Raw genomic sequence first — 19,243 nt, forward strand, 5'->3', positions numbered from 1 at the left:
CCATTGTGCAGTACTAATTTTAGCATTGTAGTATTCAACAAAACACAATGACTGCAGTTAGAACTACCTTCTCTCTCTATAACTCTCTATTCGTCTTTTGCTCACACAAACACACACACACACAGACACACACACAAACTTTCAATGATTTACGCAGGAAATGACCACTTAAGCAGGACACTGACAGACAAAATGATTAGGGAATAATCTCTCACTCTCTTCCAAGTATGTTGGGGTCTTCTACTTTGTATCCCTCACGAACAAAACATACTTGAAACACAAATTTTAAAGAGAAACTCCACTTCCCTTTCAAAGTTGACTTTTTCATGCAGAATATGATAGTTCTTTGAGATGGATTTTCTGTGAGTCTGCCATCATTTCACTTCAGTTTTGACTGAACCATTCTTGCTGACTGACAGTCCCTTATTGAGATCTGACTGACAAAAATCAAGTACACTACAAAGTTGTTTTTCCAACACACAGTGAGTGTTGCAGGTTTGACGTAGTGACAACATCTTGTCAGAGTGACAACTAGATTTCCAACACAAGCTGCTACATCTTTTGCTATGACACTGTTGTCACCATAGAATCAAATCCCACCTGACTCATAACTCTCTCCGCAAAATGAGTTATCACTGGACCCATCAGTCATCAATGGATGAAGAATGATACAGCCTTGAATATTGTCAAAGGAAAGGATTATCCACCAAATACCCTCCAGAAGGCCAGAATTCCAAAATATGCCCTCTTGTGTTTGAACATGGTGCTTTAAACAAAGTGCTACAAACAATAAGAAGCTCTAACGAGTTTGGGTGGCAACTAACTCACAAGACTTGTATACCATATGACTTGCGCAGAAGTTTTCCCCCAGACTTTGTTGAAGATGCATCAGATATACTTAAGTCAACAGCAAATTCTTGCTCCAGGTGATTGCTAAACAAGGACTTAGTTATGAATCATGAGCTGTTTAGAGTGCAATATTTTTAACCTACTGAAATACAAAATGGAAATGAATATAATTGCCTATAAAATACAAAAAAAAGAATGGTGTCCTCTTTCATTCATGTAACTCTCCACTATATTACTGCCATGGAGTTACACATTTGATGCTGGGAAAATTGCAAAATAAAGTGATTTAGTTGCAAAAAAAAATAGAATATTTGTTAAAAATATATATATTTATATAACAAAATCAGTTAAAAAATAAATAGAATTATATCTTAACTACCTCTTATCTGGGTTCTAAAGTGTTAAAATAACACTTAAGTTCAACACTTATATAAGAGTTTTATTGAAGCCTGCCACCATGGTGTTTTTTATTGACAAACATAAGATGAGCCAAATTTTGGCATAAAGTATATGCCATGAGAGAGCCTAGAGTCTGAGGATTTTAAGAATATGAATACAAAAATCATAACAATTCAATGTTTGGTGACTTCATCAGCCTTCAGAGGTAATAGGGCAGTTGTGCAATATACTGTGTAATAACATGTATTAGTGCATCTGTAGTGACTCTCTATGGCATATTACCAAGAGCAGACGACATTCAAACATTGAAGAAATGTGAAAAAGGTATTGCTGATTTAAAGGGCTCGTACAGTTTTGGTTGAGACCAAACTTCAGGTTTTTAACATTTTTGGGTGAGATAATGAGAAACCTCTTATGAAATATGGAAGAGCATGTAATTCCAAGAGGAATTCAACATTTATTTGATGAAAACTGGTTATGAAATGGCTGAGATACCCAAAACACAGCAATACTAATAAAGCGTGGGACCCACATTTTATTACGACCACTTTGTTTTACTTTGTTTTTGGATGTCTCAGCCATTCCAAAACTGCTTTTCATCAAATAAACTTTGAATTCCTTTTAGAATGGCATGCTCTGTACCATTTCATAAGTGGTTTCTTGGTATCCCGCAAAAAGTTAAAAGCCAAATCCTCAGCTCCACCAATACTGTATCATCCCTTTAATTATGTTTGTTAATCATCCAGAGAAAAAGGAATGCCACAAAGTTTTGATGAAGAGCTTGACACAGCAAAAATTGCTTCATGAGGGATTACCATCTGACAAGTTCTCTCTCAGATAGACGGAGAAAGGCTCGTGGCAAATTAGATTTCAGGAAAATGGTGGACTTCCTGTAAGAAAGGAATAGATATTCACTAGATGTGACCCACGACGCTCTCGGTCCGCAGGCAAACGCATCTGCCCCCTCACGTAATTATTCATCGTTTCCCCACGTAATTACCGTGGCAGAGCCTTGGCCCAAGGCTTGACTCGGATGGCAGAACGGGACAAATATGAAAACAAAGAAATGGGGGAAAGTGCAGAATGAATGAGAATGAGCAAACTGTGGCAAATCCCAGGAATTCTTGACTTCCCACTTGATGCTATTTTTAGAAATACTATAAAAAATGTCATCATGTAACAACAGTGAATAGCCCTGGCTGTCTCTGTCTCCTTATTTTGCTATTTTTGAATGATTTCTTTGGACTGTTTTTTTTTTTTTTTTTAGTCCTGGCAAACAAAATTGATATTTGTACTTGTTTCTTGACTGCCACATTACAGTTTACATAGTTAAATAAAACAGATGACCAGAGGGTTTTACTATTCTGAGAAATTTGCTACATTTCATGGTATTCTACAAAGTTGATAGTGCAATCAATTCTAGGTGAACATTAAAGTATACCAATACCCTGGAAATCAAATTTCTGTACAGCTAGAATACACAAAAAACAGCCACAATTCACCCATGATAGCCCCTAAAAGTATACATTTTTTGATAAATCAGATCATATCTCTGTAAAAATTTCGAACTTGAGCCCCATCATTTCAATTCTGCTCTGTAAGCCCAGGTACTGATGTACGCGTGTTCTAGCCATACGCATGCGTTTTTATAGATAATATTGAGATTCTATGTCAATCAGTTAGGGAGGTATCGATCGAAATATGTGCGTGCATTGCATACCACTATCGTTCAAGCCGTATTTTGATAAATTCTTTTTGATAATGTCATCATTTGATTAAAAGAATCAGGTGAGCGACTTGTCTATTTCAAGACGTTTTTGTTTTTGTATTCTCTTTATAATTCACATTTAAAACCCCAATAAACCACAAGTTTGGGTTTCCCTGTGAACTTCTCACAAGCTTAACATATCCTACCAGCAATCATTCATTGTATAAGGCACTCAAAAGGTTGGCTCAGGGACCAAACAAGGCACCCAGACATATTTGCTGCCTGGCTGCCTGCTCAAGGGAGAGCAAGACAGGTGCCAGCCAATCTCCACCATTCCTTCGACAAAACTTCAGAGCATGTCCACTACACCCACCAAGCCTAGCACAAACCTCTTGTTCAGATCTAAGAGTGAAAACACAGAGGGGATGACAAGGGAGTGGCAATTACTGAAAATAATGGGCTTACCTTCACAGGGCATAATCTCATCAACAAGACTGTACTCGCTCGGCATTTCCTGGAGGATTTCACTGCTCTCACTCGCACTGTCTGTTACACCAGGTGCAGGCTCCTTGCTCTGGTCGATCACATACTCATCGAGGCAGACCTCGTAGATGCTCTCGCGCTCACGTGGGCCCGATTCATCAGACCGATGCACTTCCTCCGGCGCACGCCGAGCGGTGCTGTCGCGGTGCCCCGCAGGGCTGTCAGGGGCTAATGAGCTGTGACAGGTGTCTGTAATGGCAGAGCCTGGGGGAAGCTGCGGCAGGCTCTCTGCTGACGAGTCAACCATGGTGTCCTCATAGATATTCTCCGACAAAGCCGTTTTGTCTTCCTCCTGTTGTGATGACGGGGAGGTGGGTATTCCAGTCTCTGACTCCACTGCAGCATCATCCTGCTTGATCAAGATTTCGGGAACTCTTTCATATATGTTTTCTGACTCTGCTGGCTTGGAAAGTTGGGCCTTGGGAGCATCTGGAGTCAGTTCGTCAGGGCCTACACGAACTATGCTATTTCTGGGTTGGGGTTGGGGTGGTGGCCTAATGGGGGCAACCCGCAAAGGTTCTGTCTCTGCTGAATCCCTGGGAGATGAGATGGTGCTCCTTGGCCGTGGCTTCGGTGGAATAGCTGCTGCTGATTGTGGTTCCTGATTCAAAGAGAAATTGCTCCTTGATCCGACAACTGGTTGATTTGGCGACTTATTCCCACTTTTGTTCTGTTTATTTGGTTTTGGAGATATGGGAGCAGGGATTCTGTCAGGTCGCTTTTTAACTCCCAGATGTTCAACATTGTTTGCGTGGGTGCCAGTCATGTTTTTCTCAAACAGTGCTCTACGATCACTGATCTTAATGTGATGGTCGATAAGTGAAAGCTTCTTCTGTCGCACGGTCATTTCCTGGTTTAGATGCATCAAGTTTTCCTGAATATCATGCACTCTGGAACGAACTGGGAGGGCTGCTGTATCCTTCCCATCAGTACTATCCGGCAATGCAGCATCAGCAGACATTTTCTCTTGGCCCCCTTCCGTCGGGGCTACTGTGGGTGAACTACATGTGCGTTGAATACGATCGTGACTGCTTGGAGAGTCAGGCAAATGAACAGACAGGGATGCAGTGACTGGGGCGTGAGGAGGTGGGGATGACACCTTTGCATTAACCTTATTTGGTGACTTTGGTCCATGGGCCTCTGAACTCACAATCTCATCCCTCTGCTTTCCAGTTCTTGGAAGTTCACTTGTTCCCTCGGAATCCACTTTCCTCAAAATTTCATGACCACTGTTTATTGATGCCTTTGCATCTTCTTTTATTCCAGCTCTGGTTGCAGAGACAGCACTAGCATTACTGTGATTCTTCACCTGTCCTGTAGTGCTTGGCTGACTTGTTGCGGAAGCCTGATTCTTAGGTTTCCTGTTATCAGGACCAGTGGAGTCCTTGATCTTCTCCAGAAGACCCGCAGGCTTTGGTGGTGGTAGTGGTCTTGGCCCACTCCTTACTCCAGGGAAGGCAGCCTTTGTCCTGACATTTCCATTCTGTGCCTTCCCCCCTTGTTGAATCCTCATGTCCTGCTTGCCTGTCACTGGCCCACTGCTGTTGACACCATAAACACCGGTCTTCTTGGCCTCCGCTTCCCTTGATAGAGCGGATGTGGCCACTCCGGACACCGTGGAAGTCACATGACTGCAGCTTTCTCCTCCCCGATCACTTCCTCCCTCTGTAGACCTAACCTCTGACCCAAAAGCCTTCTCAGGACTGGAAACAGCAGTGGTGGTTGAGGCCGATGATCCCGTCTTGGCACTGTCGTAGCGCCGTGAGGGCTTGACGATCTCCTCCGCCATGGCATCAATGGCCTCTGCCGAGGTCAGGATGTCCTCCATGCACGTTGGGCCATGGTTGAAGGGGAGGATCTGTGAGTGGACAGAAATTAAAGATAAGAACAATAATGAAGCTTAATCAACATTAGAGTTTGGGTGTGAGAGCATAAACTTACATGTATCTGTTTAGCTAAACAGAATATGCAGTGAAATCCATCTGCACACAATTTGATCTCTAAGATAGCATAGTTTGTTCATTCAAAAATGAAATAAGGCTTGTTATTTAGAAACACACAAATTCTGTATACTTAGATAGTCGTTTATAATCTGAAAATGAAATAGGGTTTGTTAAGTCATTCATTTATGGCATTATTAAAAAGGTTCATTATCAAAAGGTTTGTAGTTCTGAAAATAAAACAAGGTTATAATTGAGAAAGTTTTTTAAACTGAAAAGAAAAACAGTTTGTTATTCTGAAGGTTTGTTAATCAAGTAATGAAAAAAGATACATACCAACAAAGCTTCGAGATTATGGACCCTTATTTCGTTTTTGGATTATTAAGTAACAAACCTAAGGAATATCACACCTTTTTTGTTCATTTTTTGGATTAACAAACCTTCAGAATAATAAACCATCGAAATAATGATTCGGAATTATGAACTGTAACTGGATGAAGAGGGATACAGTGGGAAGAACATTTTGTCTACACATGAAGAGGTCAGATAATAACTGAGAATCTTCCATTCAAAAGCATCTCCTACTATGTACATCTCAGCACTCCAAGTTCTGGTATCTTGGTCTGCAATTAAAATATTCTTCAACTATGAAGTAAGAAAAATAACATACTGCAAAAATGGGTGAAACCATTCTTTCTGGAGTTTACTATATCATCAAGAAAACAGAGACACATGTAGCCAAGACTAGAATTTCTTGTTTTTACAATGTACACTCACAATTTGAACTGTTGGAAACTAGATTCAAGCAACATCATTTTTGAAATGCCTAGTGGTCACTTATTACATTTTAAGCTTTACTAAGTCATTGAAAAGCAGATAAATCACTGACTACTGGAAAATAAGCCTGGTGTACCACTTAAAACAAAAATAGCCACCAAATATTACAAACAAGAAAACAAATGCAAGCATATCAACCATTTGTAAATAGCATTGTAGCCCCCCCCCCCCCCAAAAAAAAAAAAAAGATATAAGGGAGAACCCAAAGAAGAAGGTGGATTACTTGAATTGATTTGTAAGGTAGGTGTGCAGATAATAATACCTAGGCATGTGTATCGTCTGATAATAGAAGATGTTTGTCAATAGGGAAGTATTGGTATGGAAGCAAAATTCTGTGGAAAATAGGCGAGCAATGACAGGATTAATTGAGACAAGAGGTTGATCAAATTAGACAAGCAAATTCAAAGGAAATGTTTGAATCAAGAGATTAGATGCATTAACGCCTCATTGACGTAATACGGGTGAGGAGGGGGAAAACACAAAGAGAGTTCTTCGAATCGATGACTGTCACTTTGGAGGGAAATAATTAGAGCTCACAAGCAATGTCAAGCAGGATGGGGACACCCAAATCTGACTACATAGAGGGCGCCCTTCAATATTCTGGGTTGGAAATATCAAAGTCGACTTTGACTCTATAAAGGAGCATGTGTAAAATTAGAGATTGCTAAAAAAAAGTGGTATGCACACCACATGTAACAGCCCAGCCTTATTTCATGTCATTGATGCGTTGATTGCAATTGAAGCAAAGTAACACATCTGACACATGCATGTTATTCTGGTGTGTGTGCTGCGAGTAGATGCATCTAATCACATAATCACGAACGAGCACCAGTAATCATACGACCTAATACAACTTTGCTCTTTCCAATGTACTTGTCTTGATTTTCACCTACACTGTAATACCTTCTAAATTTCACTCTTTCCACACATGCAACTCTAATACACTATTTTTTTATTTTTTTATTTTATTTTTTGCTTTGCACTTGAAAGTGATAGCATCATTTCTTCTTTTTAATGTTTGTATCAAAAAATTCTCCACCTGGTTGCATTTTTGTTTACATGCTGAAATAAGTACTATCATAGTAAATTCCATTAAACTATCATAAAATGGGGTAGTATAATTTTGCATTAAAGTGCATGTTGGCAAAACAAACACTAACACTTTAAACAAACGCAAGTGCTAATCATCACTGGGATTAGTTTGATGTTGTATTCAATTTTTCATACAACAGGATTGTAGAATGTGGTTGACAAGAGTTCATATACACAGTATGGCACTTGGTGAATATTTAATCCAAGTTTGTGTTCAGTTTTTATGGACTTGCCATTACCTATTGATGTGCAGGGAATTGGTTGAGCTAAGAGTACAATTGCCTATGACCCTGCACAATTTTCCTCAAATAAAACCCCATAGAGACTTTAAACTGAAAATTCAAAAAGTCTTTATAAAGTAAGGGCACTCATTCGACGCAAACTCTATAATCTCTTTATGGTCGATGAATCCTTATTCATTCGTGAAAATATTTCCCAGATCATTTACCACTTCAATAAACACAACACAGAAACTTATATATTGCACCACCACATGATGCTCATTGTGTAGTTCCAATGCAATCAGGGGGCATTTCTTGAAGCGTTTTGGTCGGATATTTTTCTGACAAACAGTTACAAGCTACTAAAATCCTTGGATCTGATTGGCTGTGAGCAAATTTGTCCGACAACTTTGTCGGACAAAATGCTTCATGAAATGCCCCCCAGATAGACTGTCACTCGGGCAAAGTCTAGCACAAGCGCATACTGGGTACATGCTGCACTACACAAGAGGATTAACAAGTTAAATGGCCCCATTCTCTCAGACCGTGTTTACACATTAATTGTGTGTGAAAAGGTACAGTGAGAGATAGTCAGTAGAAGAATTTGAGAGAAGAGAGAATTTGATTTCAAATGCAGTAATGATATTGTAATCCACATAATGCTAGATCTTTACCGAAGATATCAAGATATCCCTTTGCTTCATAACAGTGAGGCTAAAAGTACGACCTTTCTTTGGAGAAGGAAAAATCTGTATCATATGTCTCTTCTATTCATCAATGTCTTTTCAACTTTTGAATCATAACGATTTTAAGCCTCTGATTTATCTTTGTTCTGTTTCAATCTATAGATCTACATAATACGATATCTTAAGCATAATTCCACTCCAGGATAATGTGATCTTTTTTTCTTTTTTTTTTGTAAGTAGATCGGATGGGACGAATAGTAAAAATTTCATCAAAATCAGACAAACAATATAAAATAAAAAGTTATGACATTGCACAGTGTCACATGTTTTTAACCAGTTAGTGGCATTGATCATAACCTCAAACGTAAATCAGAAGAGGGGACGATATCACCACCTTGTAACCCTTCAATTAGTTTCTACACACTATGTAAGAAATTTTGTTTGCCAAGAATTTGGCAACTGCAGTCCCTTTCCCAAAAATAGTTATCGCTGCAAGGTTCTCACACGAAAACATTAATTTGATCTGAAGGATACCTAGTGTTAAGTTCATTTCAATTCACTGAAGATTTATGTACAGGTCAATGGGAGCCTTGTGAGGTGATGACATCATCACTGCTGCCAATTTGCATATCTGTGGTTGATACTGATATCACTGCTTCATTATAATACATGAAAAATAAGAAACATTACAAATCCATAACATTTCCTATTTCAGGTCCAATTTGAGGAAACCTCCACAGTTTTGGTTGGTCTAATTTGACTCTTTGTACTGTACTGTAAAAGTGGACATTTTCGTGCAAGTAATTTTTCACGCCCAGCCAGGTACGATGAGTTTTGCATGTTTATAGTTCTGCAGAATCAAAATATGAATTACCGATACATATGTAAACAAACAGTCTGTATGCTTTTATTTTTATGCTACTTTCATGTTGCGCAAAGTGTGTACACATTTCCACACCACAAAATTTCCACCTTCACAGTCATCAACTTGTGCATCGTATGGAGAAATAGCACTTCAAATGGTAACTCGCTCCTGCTCTTTCCTCAGAAAACGAGGAGGGACCTCATTCCGGCTGAATTAAGGGCGTGGCACAGCACAGAGGGGTTAATGCCGTCTGTCAGATTATGGCCAGTGCCCCACCCCTTTGCAGGGATGTAAAGTCTTCATCAGTTTGAGGCTAGCTTAACAACCTGATATATATTCTGATGCAGAACCTGTAGACATAGAAGCCTCAGGGTTTGTCTGTACCAAGTTTACATATCAACTGTTGATGAGTTATTCAATAATAACTCAATGTTACAGCAAAAATCCATAATGCGAGTTGTTGGGGATGGGAAAATCACACGAAAGTCACATGATTCATGTATCAAGTTTGTTAGGAAGGCAAGCTGGTGTTTAAAACTAATAAGAGTGGCAAGTTACAGAAGTGGCAAGGTCCAAGGTTATAAATCAAATTTTCATGACCATAGTGAACAATCTAAGCAAAACAAAACAGAAAAGACAAACAAAGCTACAAAATGAGCTAATTAGAAAATTGCAAGATCAGTTGGGCAAGCTGGAATGCCAAATACCAGTGTTCTGTTTAAATTTTTGGATCACACAAGCAAAGTGATGATATGATTAAATCTTTCCCCTTTCAAGATTTTTATCATCTGAAGCTTTAATTCACAAGTTCTATCATTCAATAATTTCTTTATGCTAGAACAAATCCTTCTGTAGGAAATATTTTTCTTTACTAAGGGAGAAATGCCCATCAACAGTGCTTCATGAAAAATTGGTTCAAATATGTGGATGTGATGTACAATGTAAATAGATGTCCCCTCATTATGATCACCTCTCTGAACTTGCAAGACTAGTGCAACAGGTATGCGTTCATCAAGTCATCTTTCATTAATCCCATGCATACCAAACTGTAATGATTCAAAGCTGGCCTAATTTTCAGGCCCTCCCTTTTTAGCACACTTATGGAAGATACGCATTCACATCTGCAGAAGCTACTACCCTTTACCTTTAACCCGTTGAGGACGAGTCCCGAGTATACTCGGGCAAGCGTCTATGGGAAATGCGTGTTGTAGCAAAATCAAACCGTCCTCAATGGGTTAATAGTGACCTCTTAAATGTCTCTGATTCTACAGTCTCTGCTTTAACCCATTGAGGACAAGTCCCAAATACATACTCGGGCAGTGTCTATGGGAAATGCGTGTTGTAGCAAAACCAGTCAGTCCTCAACGGGTTAATAGATAGAGCACAGAATAATATCACATGACAAATGTTCTGTGCACAAGGTGTGCACCAGTTGCTGCATCTGATAGAATTTAAGCGAAAAACAATGTCATACAGCATCATCAGCACAATGAAATATTATCAGTTGTCTGGTGTTGCCCAGACTGAAGCCATCTTGGCTATGTGATTTAGGTTAGCACCTGTACCCTTAACCAATTGGAGACTAGTCCCGAGTATAATTGGGCAGATGGCTATGGGAAATGCATGCTATAGGAAAATCAATTTTCCTCAATGGGTTAAAGTCGCTATCAGCTGCCATACATTACCTTGTAAAACTCCTCAAAGATCCAAGCATACGCAGTGTAAGTCACGTTATAATCTTCCATTTTGGCTATCTGATAGAAGGTACTACTCCTGGAGGCAAATCAAATCAAGTTTGTGCGGCACAATTCGACTTCCTTCCCTTTGTGTCATCCAATTGTGGCTTCTGAAAAACTCTCTCTCTCAAAAAAAATCTGGCCCTACATCTTCGCGGAATCGCCCTTTCCGTTCATTTCTGGAGATGAGGTATCCACATTACACATGATATGAACATCAGTAACAGTGTCGTACCTTGAAAATGGAATGACGGGGCATACAGTCACAGCAAATTCTACAAAAGCTAAAATTGGTGCGCACAAAGTACTGTTAACTATACTGTCAAAACCTGATTGAGGCTGTGAGATCTCACTTCGACACCAACGATGCACACAGAATGTGAAATGCCTGCCAGTTGAGTCTGCGACATTAAGATATGGAGGATGAATTGGACCTTGAAGGGAAAAAAAAGGATGTTATGATGCTTCCACTAATTCCTGATCACATGATCATCTGAGATGTCTGCTCCAACACAAGGAAACATCACAGCACACGTGCATCGGACACAGAGAACATCCCTCACTAAGCCCATGTAATGCCGACTCGTTAGAGACAAACGTACCCCATCTGCGATGCCCGGTTTATACTATTCTTCTCTTCACTGCCCCTTCTCTTTCTCATCTCTCAGTGTTACATTTGTTGAAAGAGTCGAAATAAAGGCAAAAAAAAAAAGCCGGACGCTGTTCGCACACAGTGTCTGATCCACGATGACATCACTACATGAAGAAACTCCTGTAACCTTTGGTCACCTCAAATCTGGGCGGGCGAGTGTCGAGTATTTTCGTCTTTCCAGGCCAACATCAGTGGTGACAGACGACACCAAAGAAACTTTGTCTGGCCGTCCAGGTGAAATTTCAAGTCAAATCCTTGTTTGTTTTATCCTTCAAAAATTACTGTTTCTATGACTGTTTGACATAATCAAATCTATATTTCCTTTGCCTCTCTAATACTGACACAACAGCTGTGTAATTCTAATTCCTGGACTGTCCCTTTGAACAATCTTCAAGATGAGTCTTCAGGAGGGACCAGACGTGGAAGGATTAAAGTTCATGAAACTTGCCCTGTATCCAGGCAGGAAGCTCAATTTTCATCCCAGTAATACTCCAAATACTTGCAAGTCATGGTTGAACAAGTTCTCAAGCACAAAAAGAAGAGTGGCTTTAATCTGGATCAATTTAACATAATTCAAGAGAAAATAACTGCTTTTGGAAGTGCTAGTTATTGCAAAATGATCCCTTCAAAATTGAATTTGCAGTCCAGAAATTTGCCCTTTAAAAATGAGCAAGCGTGACACAGATAGAAAAAGCAAATGCTAAACGTAAGGTGAGTCACAGATGGAATGGCTTGGAAGACATTGATGCTTTCACCAGGAAAGTGATTGTTGAGATGTTGAGTCTTCTCCAGGGGTGTCCTCAACACGCACACGTGACCTCTACAGCTCTACATCCATAGCTTTCTTCACCTTACACTGACAGGAAAGGCTCTTCTTGTTCTCCAGGCACCGGCAGTGGTGGCAGCATCCTTCATCCGACATCCAAAACCCTGCCTCGGCTCCGATTAATCACTTAACCTGCAGTCTTAACTGTCATTAGCATCCACGCGCAGCACAGCGAGTACCACGCAGGTCGATGATACGCGGGAGCGCTGAACGGCGGATGCGTGGCTCCGAGTGGCAAAGGTGGATTTCCTCTATTGTTGCCTTAATCCACAGCTCAAATTCCCATGGGAATCTCCTCTTAACTTGCTAGATATGCAGCTAAAATCCAGCCACAATTTTCTTGTCACGCTTTACAGAAAGTAAATATTACATGTGCACCACAGAATCTAACTGTTCCACTTCTCTTTGTAAAATCCATTGGCTTAAGGAGGAATTATGAAAGTTTGTCACAACAACAACAACAAAATCAGCATTTCCTTTGGTATGGGGGGAAAGTAGCAGGTCTATGTACATGTATAACAGCCTAGGGATAGGTCAACACGTCCTGAAAAGGCTGAAAACAGTGTCTGCACTTGGCCAGTGGTAGTGAAAGCCAGGAACTCTGACCGCTCTTTGCGCCGTATCAGGTCTGAGCTGAGGACCATTTACTTGATCCTCCCAACGCGGAGAGAGGTAGAGATGTTTTGAAATGAATTTTTTGACAGAGGATATCTGCTGGCCAGATGAATCTCGTTGATCCCCAGCTGGGAACGTTTCCCCCTGCTCTAGGCAGTGCTAGCCCTCCCTGTTCAGGTCCAATCGATGGGCCAACGCCTGAACCATGCCAGATAAGTGCAGCTGTCATTCTGTCATTTTGTACGAAGCAAAGTTTGGTGGGGGGGGGGGGGGGGGGGTATGAAGTGTGAAGAATTCCTGTCTACAGTTCAGGTCCATCATGCTTTTGTTTGTTTTGTTTTTTTCCTTGTGTCGTGTATGGGTCTGTGAAAAAGGGGGCTACAGGGGGAGGGGTATGATTCAGGACTCGCTCAGAGCAGGGCGTAAAGCGATTCAATTTGTTTAAATTGTAGACCCCTCTGCCGTGGCACCAAACGCCGCTGCCCCCGACAACTTCCTGTAAGCGGGGGATATCCAAGTCTGGAACGGTAGCCACCCATTGAACGTCAGTGGTTCAGCTGTTTCTGTTTTGCTTTTCTCTTTGTCTTGACTCCGAAATCTGGAGACGTACTATAGACCAATTCGGTTTGGGTACTGTTTTTTTATGGTAATTTCTAACTGGTGGCTTCTTCAAGTATGCCTAACAAAAGATAATATATGCCCTGACATAGCAACACACCTAGCTGGCTCATCGCATAACCCAGTGAAAGTGTTTTTGATCCTCTTTGGAGGTCCCCAGTTATGGCCACCATAAGTTACAGTGCTCTGAAGTCAGATTCATCTCTAGCTCCAGAATAATCCATTTGTAGTAAATAGTAATTAGTTCCAACTCTACCACTATCTCCTTCACCTGAAAGTTGGAGGATCACAAAGTCTCTGAATGTTTCAAACTTTAATACTGTAAAACCAGAAATATTTGCAGCAGGAAATGTCTGTGAATTGGAGCCGATGACCTTCTTTGTGATATAAATTTTTCACAAATTGCCAATGGTAATTGATGCATAGTGATGTAGATAAAAAATCATGCATAAATTTCTATTTCACGAATCTTGGCCCCTCACAAATTTCATGGAAATTTTATGTGCACCAAAATTTCTGGTTTTACAGGATATGCTTGGATCATCCTCACACTCCTTGAAAATGACTACCAGGGTACTTTCTTACTTGATTTATATGCTATTAGAGTTTTCTCATCAAAATCTACTGGACTGCACTTTGCAGATAAATTAGCTGCTGGTCAGGTGTACCTTCAGAGAGCTTTGATAACGTCTTGGGCATAAATCTATCGTTTACATGAACTGGATGTGCCATGTACCTAATCAATGTGCAATCACCTCTGCACATAGCCAACAGGTTTAACCCTTGTGACTGAAAAATAGTGTATAAACGTTTTGTCAAAAAAAAAACATCTGAAACATCATGAATGTCCTTTCGAAAAAATGAAAATAAAATTTGCCTGAATTGAATTGAATTGAATTGAATTAAAATTAATTGAATTGAAATGTGGGATATTGCATAAGAGCAGGACAGCGAAGTTGGTGGCACAGATGAATGCCACACAATTTGAAGAAGGATATCAAGATTACTTGCATTTTATCACTTTGGCATTAATGCATGCAATCCATGAATAAATTCAAACCATCCTATTAAACTTATTGCATATAATAACTAACGGTTTATATTGATTACAGACACACCTAATACTGTCTCCCGTCTCAGAATTCATTGTAGGAATCATTGAATGTTTCAATCTTTTTGAGTAACAGCTGGCTAGCAAAACTACAAAATATATCATACTGTAACCAATCGCACTGAATGCAAGGGTACCTCCATGGAATGAACATTTCTTCTGTGGGAGGTTTTGCAATACTAAATCCTCAGCATGATCAATATTTCGCTTTTTACTGCATTTACCCCCTCCCATTCCTCACCACTAAAAAGAAAGAAATCAAGAATATGAAACTTGAAAACATAGGCAATTTCGTTTCCTTATCCTAAACATCACCTACAAACAAAATCATACTCAAATGTTACCCAACGTTCTTCAAACGTTATCACGTGTGAACACCATCTCTCAAATGCTTCTTTTTAATCCCCAAAGCAGTGAGGATGTCAGTCGCTAAGTTGGTGGGGACAGGAAGTGCGTTGACAGGGTGGGGGATGTCACACGTCTACCCCTCCCAGCTTAGGAAAGATCATCTCTGACATACAATAGCTTTTCCAGGGGGCCTTCATCTCTCTCTCTCATAGGAGAGTAGGGCAAAACAACAACCCACAGCTGCTACTAAAGAGGTCGGAGCAATGCAGTGCTCAGCAAACCTCTCTCCAGCCAATAAGATCCCTCAACATCTACACCTTCACCCTTAAATCTGCAGAAATTTGTAGGTTTAAATGGTTTAAATTTCATAAATGAAACCCAATACACACATAAGCATAAAGGAAAACTGAAATTTATAAGTATTGTTAAAATGATACTTACTTAAGTAAGTAAGTAAGTAAGTAAGTACAAATGATATTAGAATAAAATGGGGAAAAACTGAATTCCTGATTGCACGGACTGGTAAAATTGAACATGATATGACAAAAATTGCTAGAAACAAATTTCCAGAACCATCACCATCACACTTTCCACAAAAATATCTGTTGCAAAATGGGAGGACAGGAACTGGGGAACTGCAGGCCAGGAATAGTTTGTTTGTTTTTTATCTCATTGAATTTTATTTTATTTTTGGTAGCAAGTTTCAAAATGAGGGGCACCAATGGACAATTTCGTCATTAGAGAACAATAGACTGGCTAAAATTATTGGCAACTTGTCGTGGGCATGGCAACTTTACTTGCTGCAATGGCCCAATTGCTATTTTGAGTATGCTACATATTTGTTAATATGCAGAAAATCTTAATCCCTTTGTTTTTGTCATACCTTTATACATGAAAATACCATTTGGGGCATGGAATAGATATTCTATAAAGATGTTTACATTCTCTGAGCTGGATTTATTTTCCAAGGTTTTCTTACTTAATTTCAATGTTTGAAGTTACCTAGGACAAATGGATAGTTTCAAACAAATGTCTATAATGCCTTATCATCTCAGAAAATTGAACACAAATCAAAATTTTCCAGCAAATGATATGGATACATATTTCGTGAACTTCATCGCATGTAATAATGGTATCAGCACCACACTTTCATAGCTGTTGATGTTAACTAGCTTTAATATGGATTCTTACTTTAAGCTGGATTAAAGGAAAAGATCTCGCAAAAATAATCTAAAACCTTTCACAACAATACAATCAATTAAGCTCGGCAACATGCTTGCTTCTATTCCAGCAAAAGAAAAGAAAAAGAAAAAGAAAATGAAAGATAAACAGGTAAAAAAATAAATATTGTTTGAGTGCCTGTTCAATGATTTGCTCTGGGATACGATGCAGAGAGTCATAATGAAAAAAAAAATGTTCTTTTCTTGCAAAGTTTTGCTGATATGAATCTATTCCAAACTGAATAAGCACACCTTATCTATCTTAGCACATTATCTTTTCATCTTAGGGGGTTGATATGGAATCAACAGTTTTTCATCTATTTTTAGGTGCAAAAGTAACTGCCATATCTTATTGTCATACTGTATACACCAAATATTTCGGGAGGTTTTTATTTTCGCGAATTTTGCGAGTCAGGAGCTATTCGCGAAATTAAAGACACGTGAAAATATTGACTCTGATCCCGATGTGAATGTGACGTAGGCGTGTACACTTCTCTGTTCAGTACTGCACTCCACGATTGTGAATTTAACCACTCGCGAAATCGTCAGGAAGTCCCAATTTGCGAAAATTTAGACTCGCTAAATATATGGCATATACAGTAACTCTGTTGTTTTTATTTTACTTTTGAGTCTAAGTTTGTGTGTCTTGTATCATTTTATATGTATTGTTGTGTAAGCATGATATTTGTTTGTATTTAAGCTGTACATATTTTTTTTTCATTTCACTGTTTCTGATCTGCTGATCAGGGTGTTCCATCCCATGAAGTTGCAATGAATTCAATTCAATTCAGTTCAATTCAGTTTAATTCAATTCATCTTTGCTTTAAGTGGATGATTATTCAAGATCCCATTTATGTGATGGGCAGCCAAAATCACAGACCAAAAAAGCCAAAAAATGCCAAAAAGAAAGTTTGCAGGAACAGTATAATTAAGTCAAACCCATTCTACCACTTGGTAATAGCTTGTTTAGAATGACCACCAGTCCACTAATACAAATATATTGCTTCTTTAGCAGAATATTTAAAACATTAATGAACCTGCCTATAAAGACCATCAGCCCACGAAGGCCATAACTTTGCATCCTGTTAATGGTCCTCGTGGCCAGGTTTCACTGTTAAGATAAACTTTTTTTTGTGTGTGTGTGTTTATTTTCTTGGCAAATCACCATGTAGGAAACTCTAATAGTTCAAAATATCTTGAAAACATGTGGCTGAGATTACAAGGGATGGTGCACATACTCTGCAAATGCCCACTGTAGACAAACTTTGGAGGCTATTAACGGAAGATGTCTTTGCTCATGAGGGGTTTCTATGAGCCTGCCATTACAAGATACTCTACTTGGCACATATTGAGCTCACTTCCAGTTTCCACAGTCTTGCCCAGTTGAGTTCTCTTGGGTGTTTCCCCTCCGTCTCCTATTAATAACCCTGTCTCCGAGGTGAGTATTTCCTCCACCTGTGACGCCTCGAAAAAAAACGGGTTTCTTCTGCACCGGGTCACCGGTCCCCGTGCGACGATCCGTCTGTCATTGATATGACTAATATTCTGAACCGCAATGCAGAAATAAAAAGAAAGGTTCAAAAGTTCTCGAAGTATTCTAAGCATCCCCGAAAACCACCCATGGGCAACCAGAGGCTTGAAAGTAGTCAAGCACAGAAGTCACCTAGAGATGCTGAAACAAAGGAAAGAAATACCTTTCTTGGTTTAATAATAATCTACAGCACTCAAAACTCAGGATAAAATCAAGGTTTTTAAATCGCTCTCTTCCTCAGGGAGGAACAGAGTTGCCAATCCAACTAGTAAACTATCTGTTGTTGGAAAAGTGGAAGTTTTTTTTTTGTTTTCAGTGATCTTTTTATTAATTCCATTTCCTTTGAGAATATAACAATTCAAAAAAAAAAATTACACACATTCTACATAACATCTGTCATAAATCATATAGATATTCCTACAGTTATGAGACATAATCCATAATCCATATAACAAGAATAATCATTCAATTCATTTTAAGGCAGATATCAAACAGAAGAGAGGAAATGGAATGAATTATCCGATCATTCCTTTTTAACTACAAAACAAACAAGCAGAATTCAAGCGGAAGTTGCATTCACAAGTGGAAGTTGCATTCACACACACCCAAAATTAATGTTTGTTTGTTTTTTTAAGTCAGTTTTTGCAACACCATCCGAAAATGATTGTTTGTGGTCAGCAAAAAAGTTGTTAACTCTTGAATTGCAATACACATTGTGATGTGAAAATCAATCCAACCTGATTTTTTTTTTTTGATTTTTTTTTTTTAGCTCTTGTGATAAATTGGCATGCACATTGTATGTGTGTGAACAGCACACAGAGAGCTATTCAATTTTTGTAAACCCACAATGCAGCTCACCACATTAGGTTTGCACACTTGGATGCCTGAGGTTACATTCTGGTCAATCATATGGCGATGTGCAGTCTGAACACTCGCGTGATTTTTTTTTTCTATACGATGCATTTATATGTAAACTGTGATTTAAAAAAAATATATCTTTTTTTATACTGTGCTGCAAAACCGATAATTCCCGTGTGTGACCTAAAGTCGCTTGTGCCTGTGGTGAGTTTGATGTGGTGGTGGGGGGGGGGGGGGTGGAACAGAGGGATTAGTCAAAGGGGATTATCCTAATCTAATTTGCAACTACCTGGTGACTGTCAACTTCTAAAGTCCACAGATTTCCAATTCATCAGTTACACGAGTATAGCTTCTGTCTGGTATGCAGATACCAACAACTGATGGGATTTATCTAAAATTTGGAATATATCCGAAGTATTTGAGTTTATACATAAATCTATTACCTACAGAGTAGAAAAGAGCAGAATGAACAATTTGAAAGAAACCGAGAATCACATGCAGAACCTTATGGCTATTTGACTGTAAGCAAGTCACATGGTGTTGATCCTATTGAAAATAAATGTGAACTGAGTGTCATGTGACTATGAT

General features: G+C 39.2%; 1 protein-coding gene across 1 annotated transcript in view; it reads right to left on the minus strand.

The window, feature by feature from the left end:
* The window catches only part of LOC139735882 (uncharacterized), a 121,639-nt gene that overhangs the window by 46,158 nt on the left and 56,238 nt on the right, over positions 1 to 19,243 (minus strand). The window contains exon 3 of the mRNA XM_071646634.1: positions 3,422 to 5,357. Coding sequence (XP_071502735.1) covers positions 3,422 to 5,327 — 1,906 coding nt within the window. The 5' untranslated portion in view covers positions 5,328 to 5,357. The remainder of the gene's footprint in view (positions 1 to 3,421; positions 5,358 to 19,243) is intronic.

The sequence above is a fragment of the Diadema antillarum genome, unplaced genomic scaffold, assembly GCF_040938485.1.
Source record: "Diadema antillarum isolate AM-2024a unplaced genomic scaffold, OU_Dant_1.0 seq00000604_RagTag, whole genome shotgun sequence".
Classification (NCBI taxonomy): Eukaryota; Metazoa; Echinodermata; class Echinoidea; order Diadematoida; family Diadematidae; genus Diadema; species Diadema antillarum.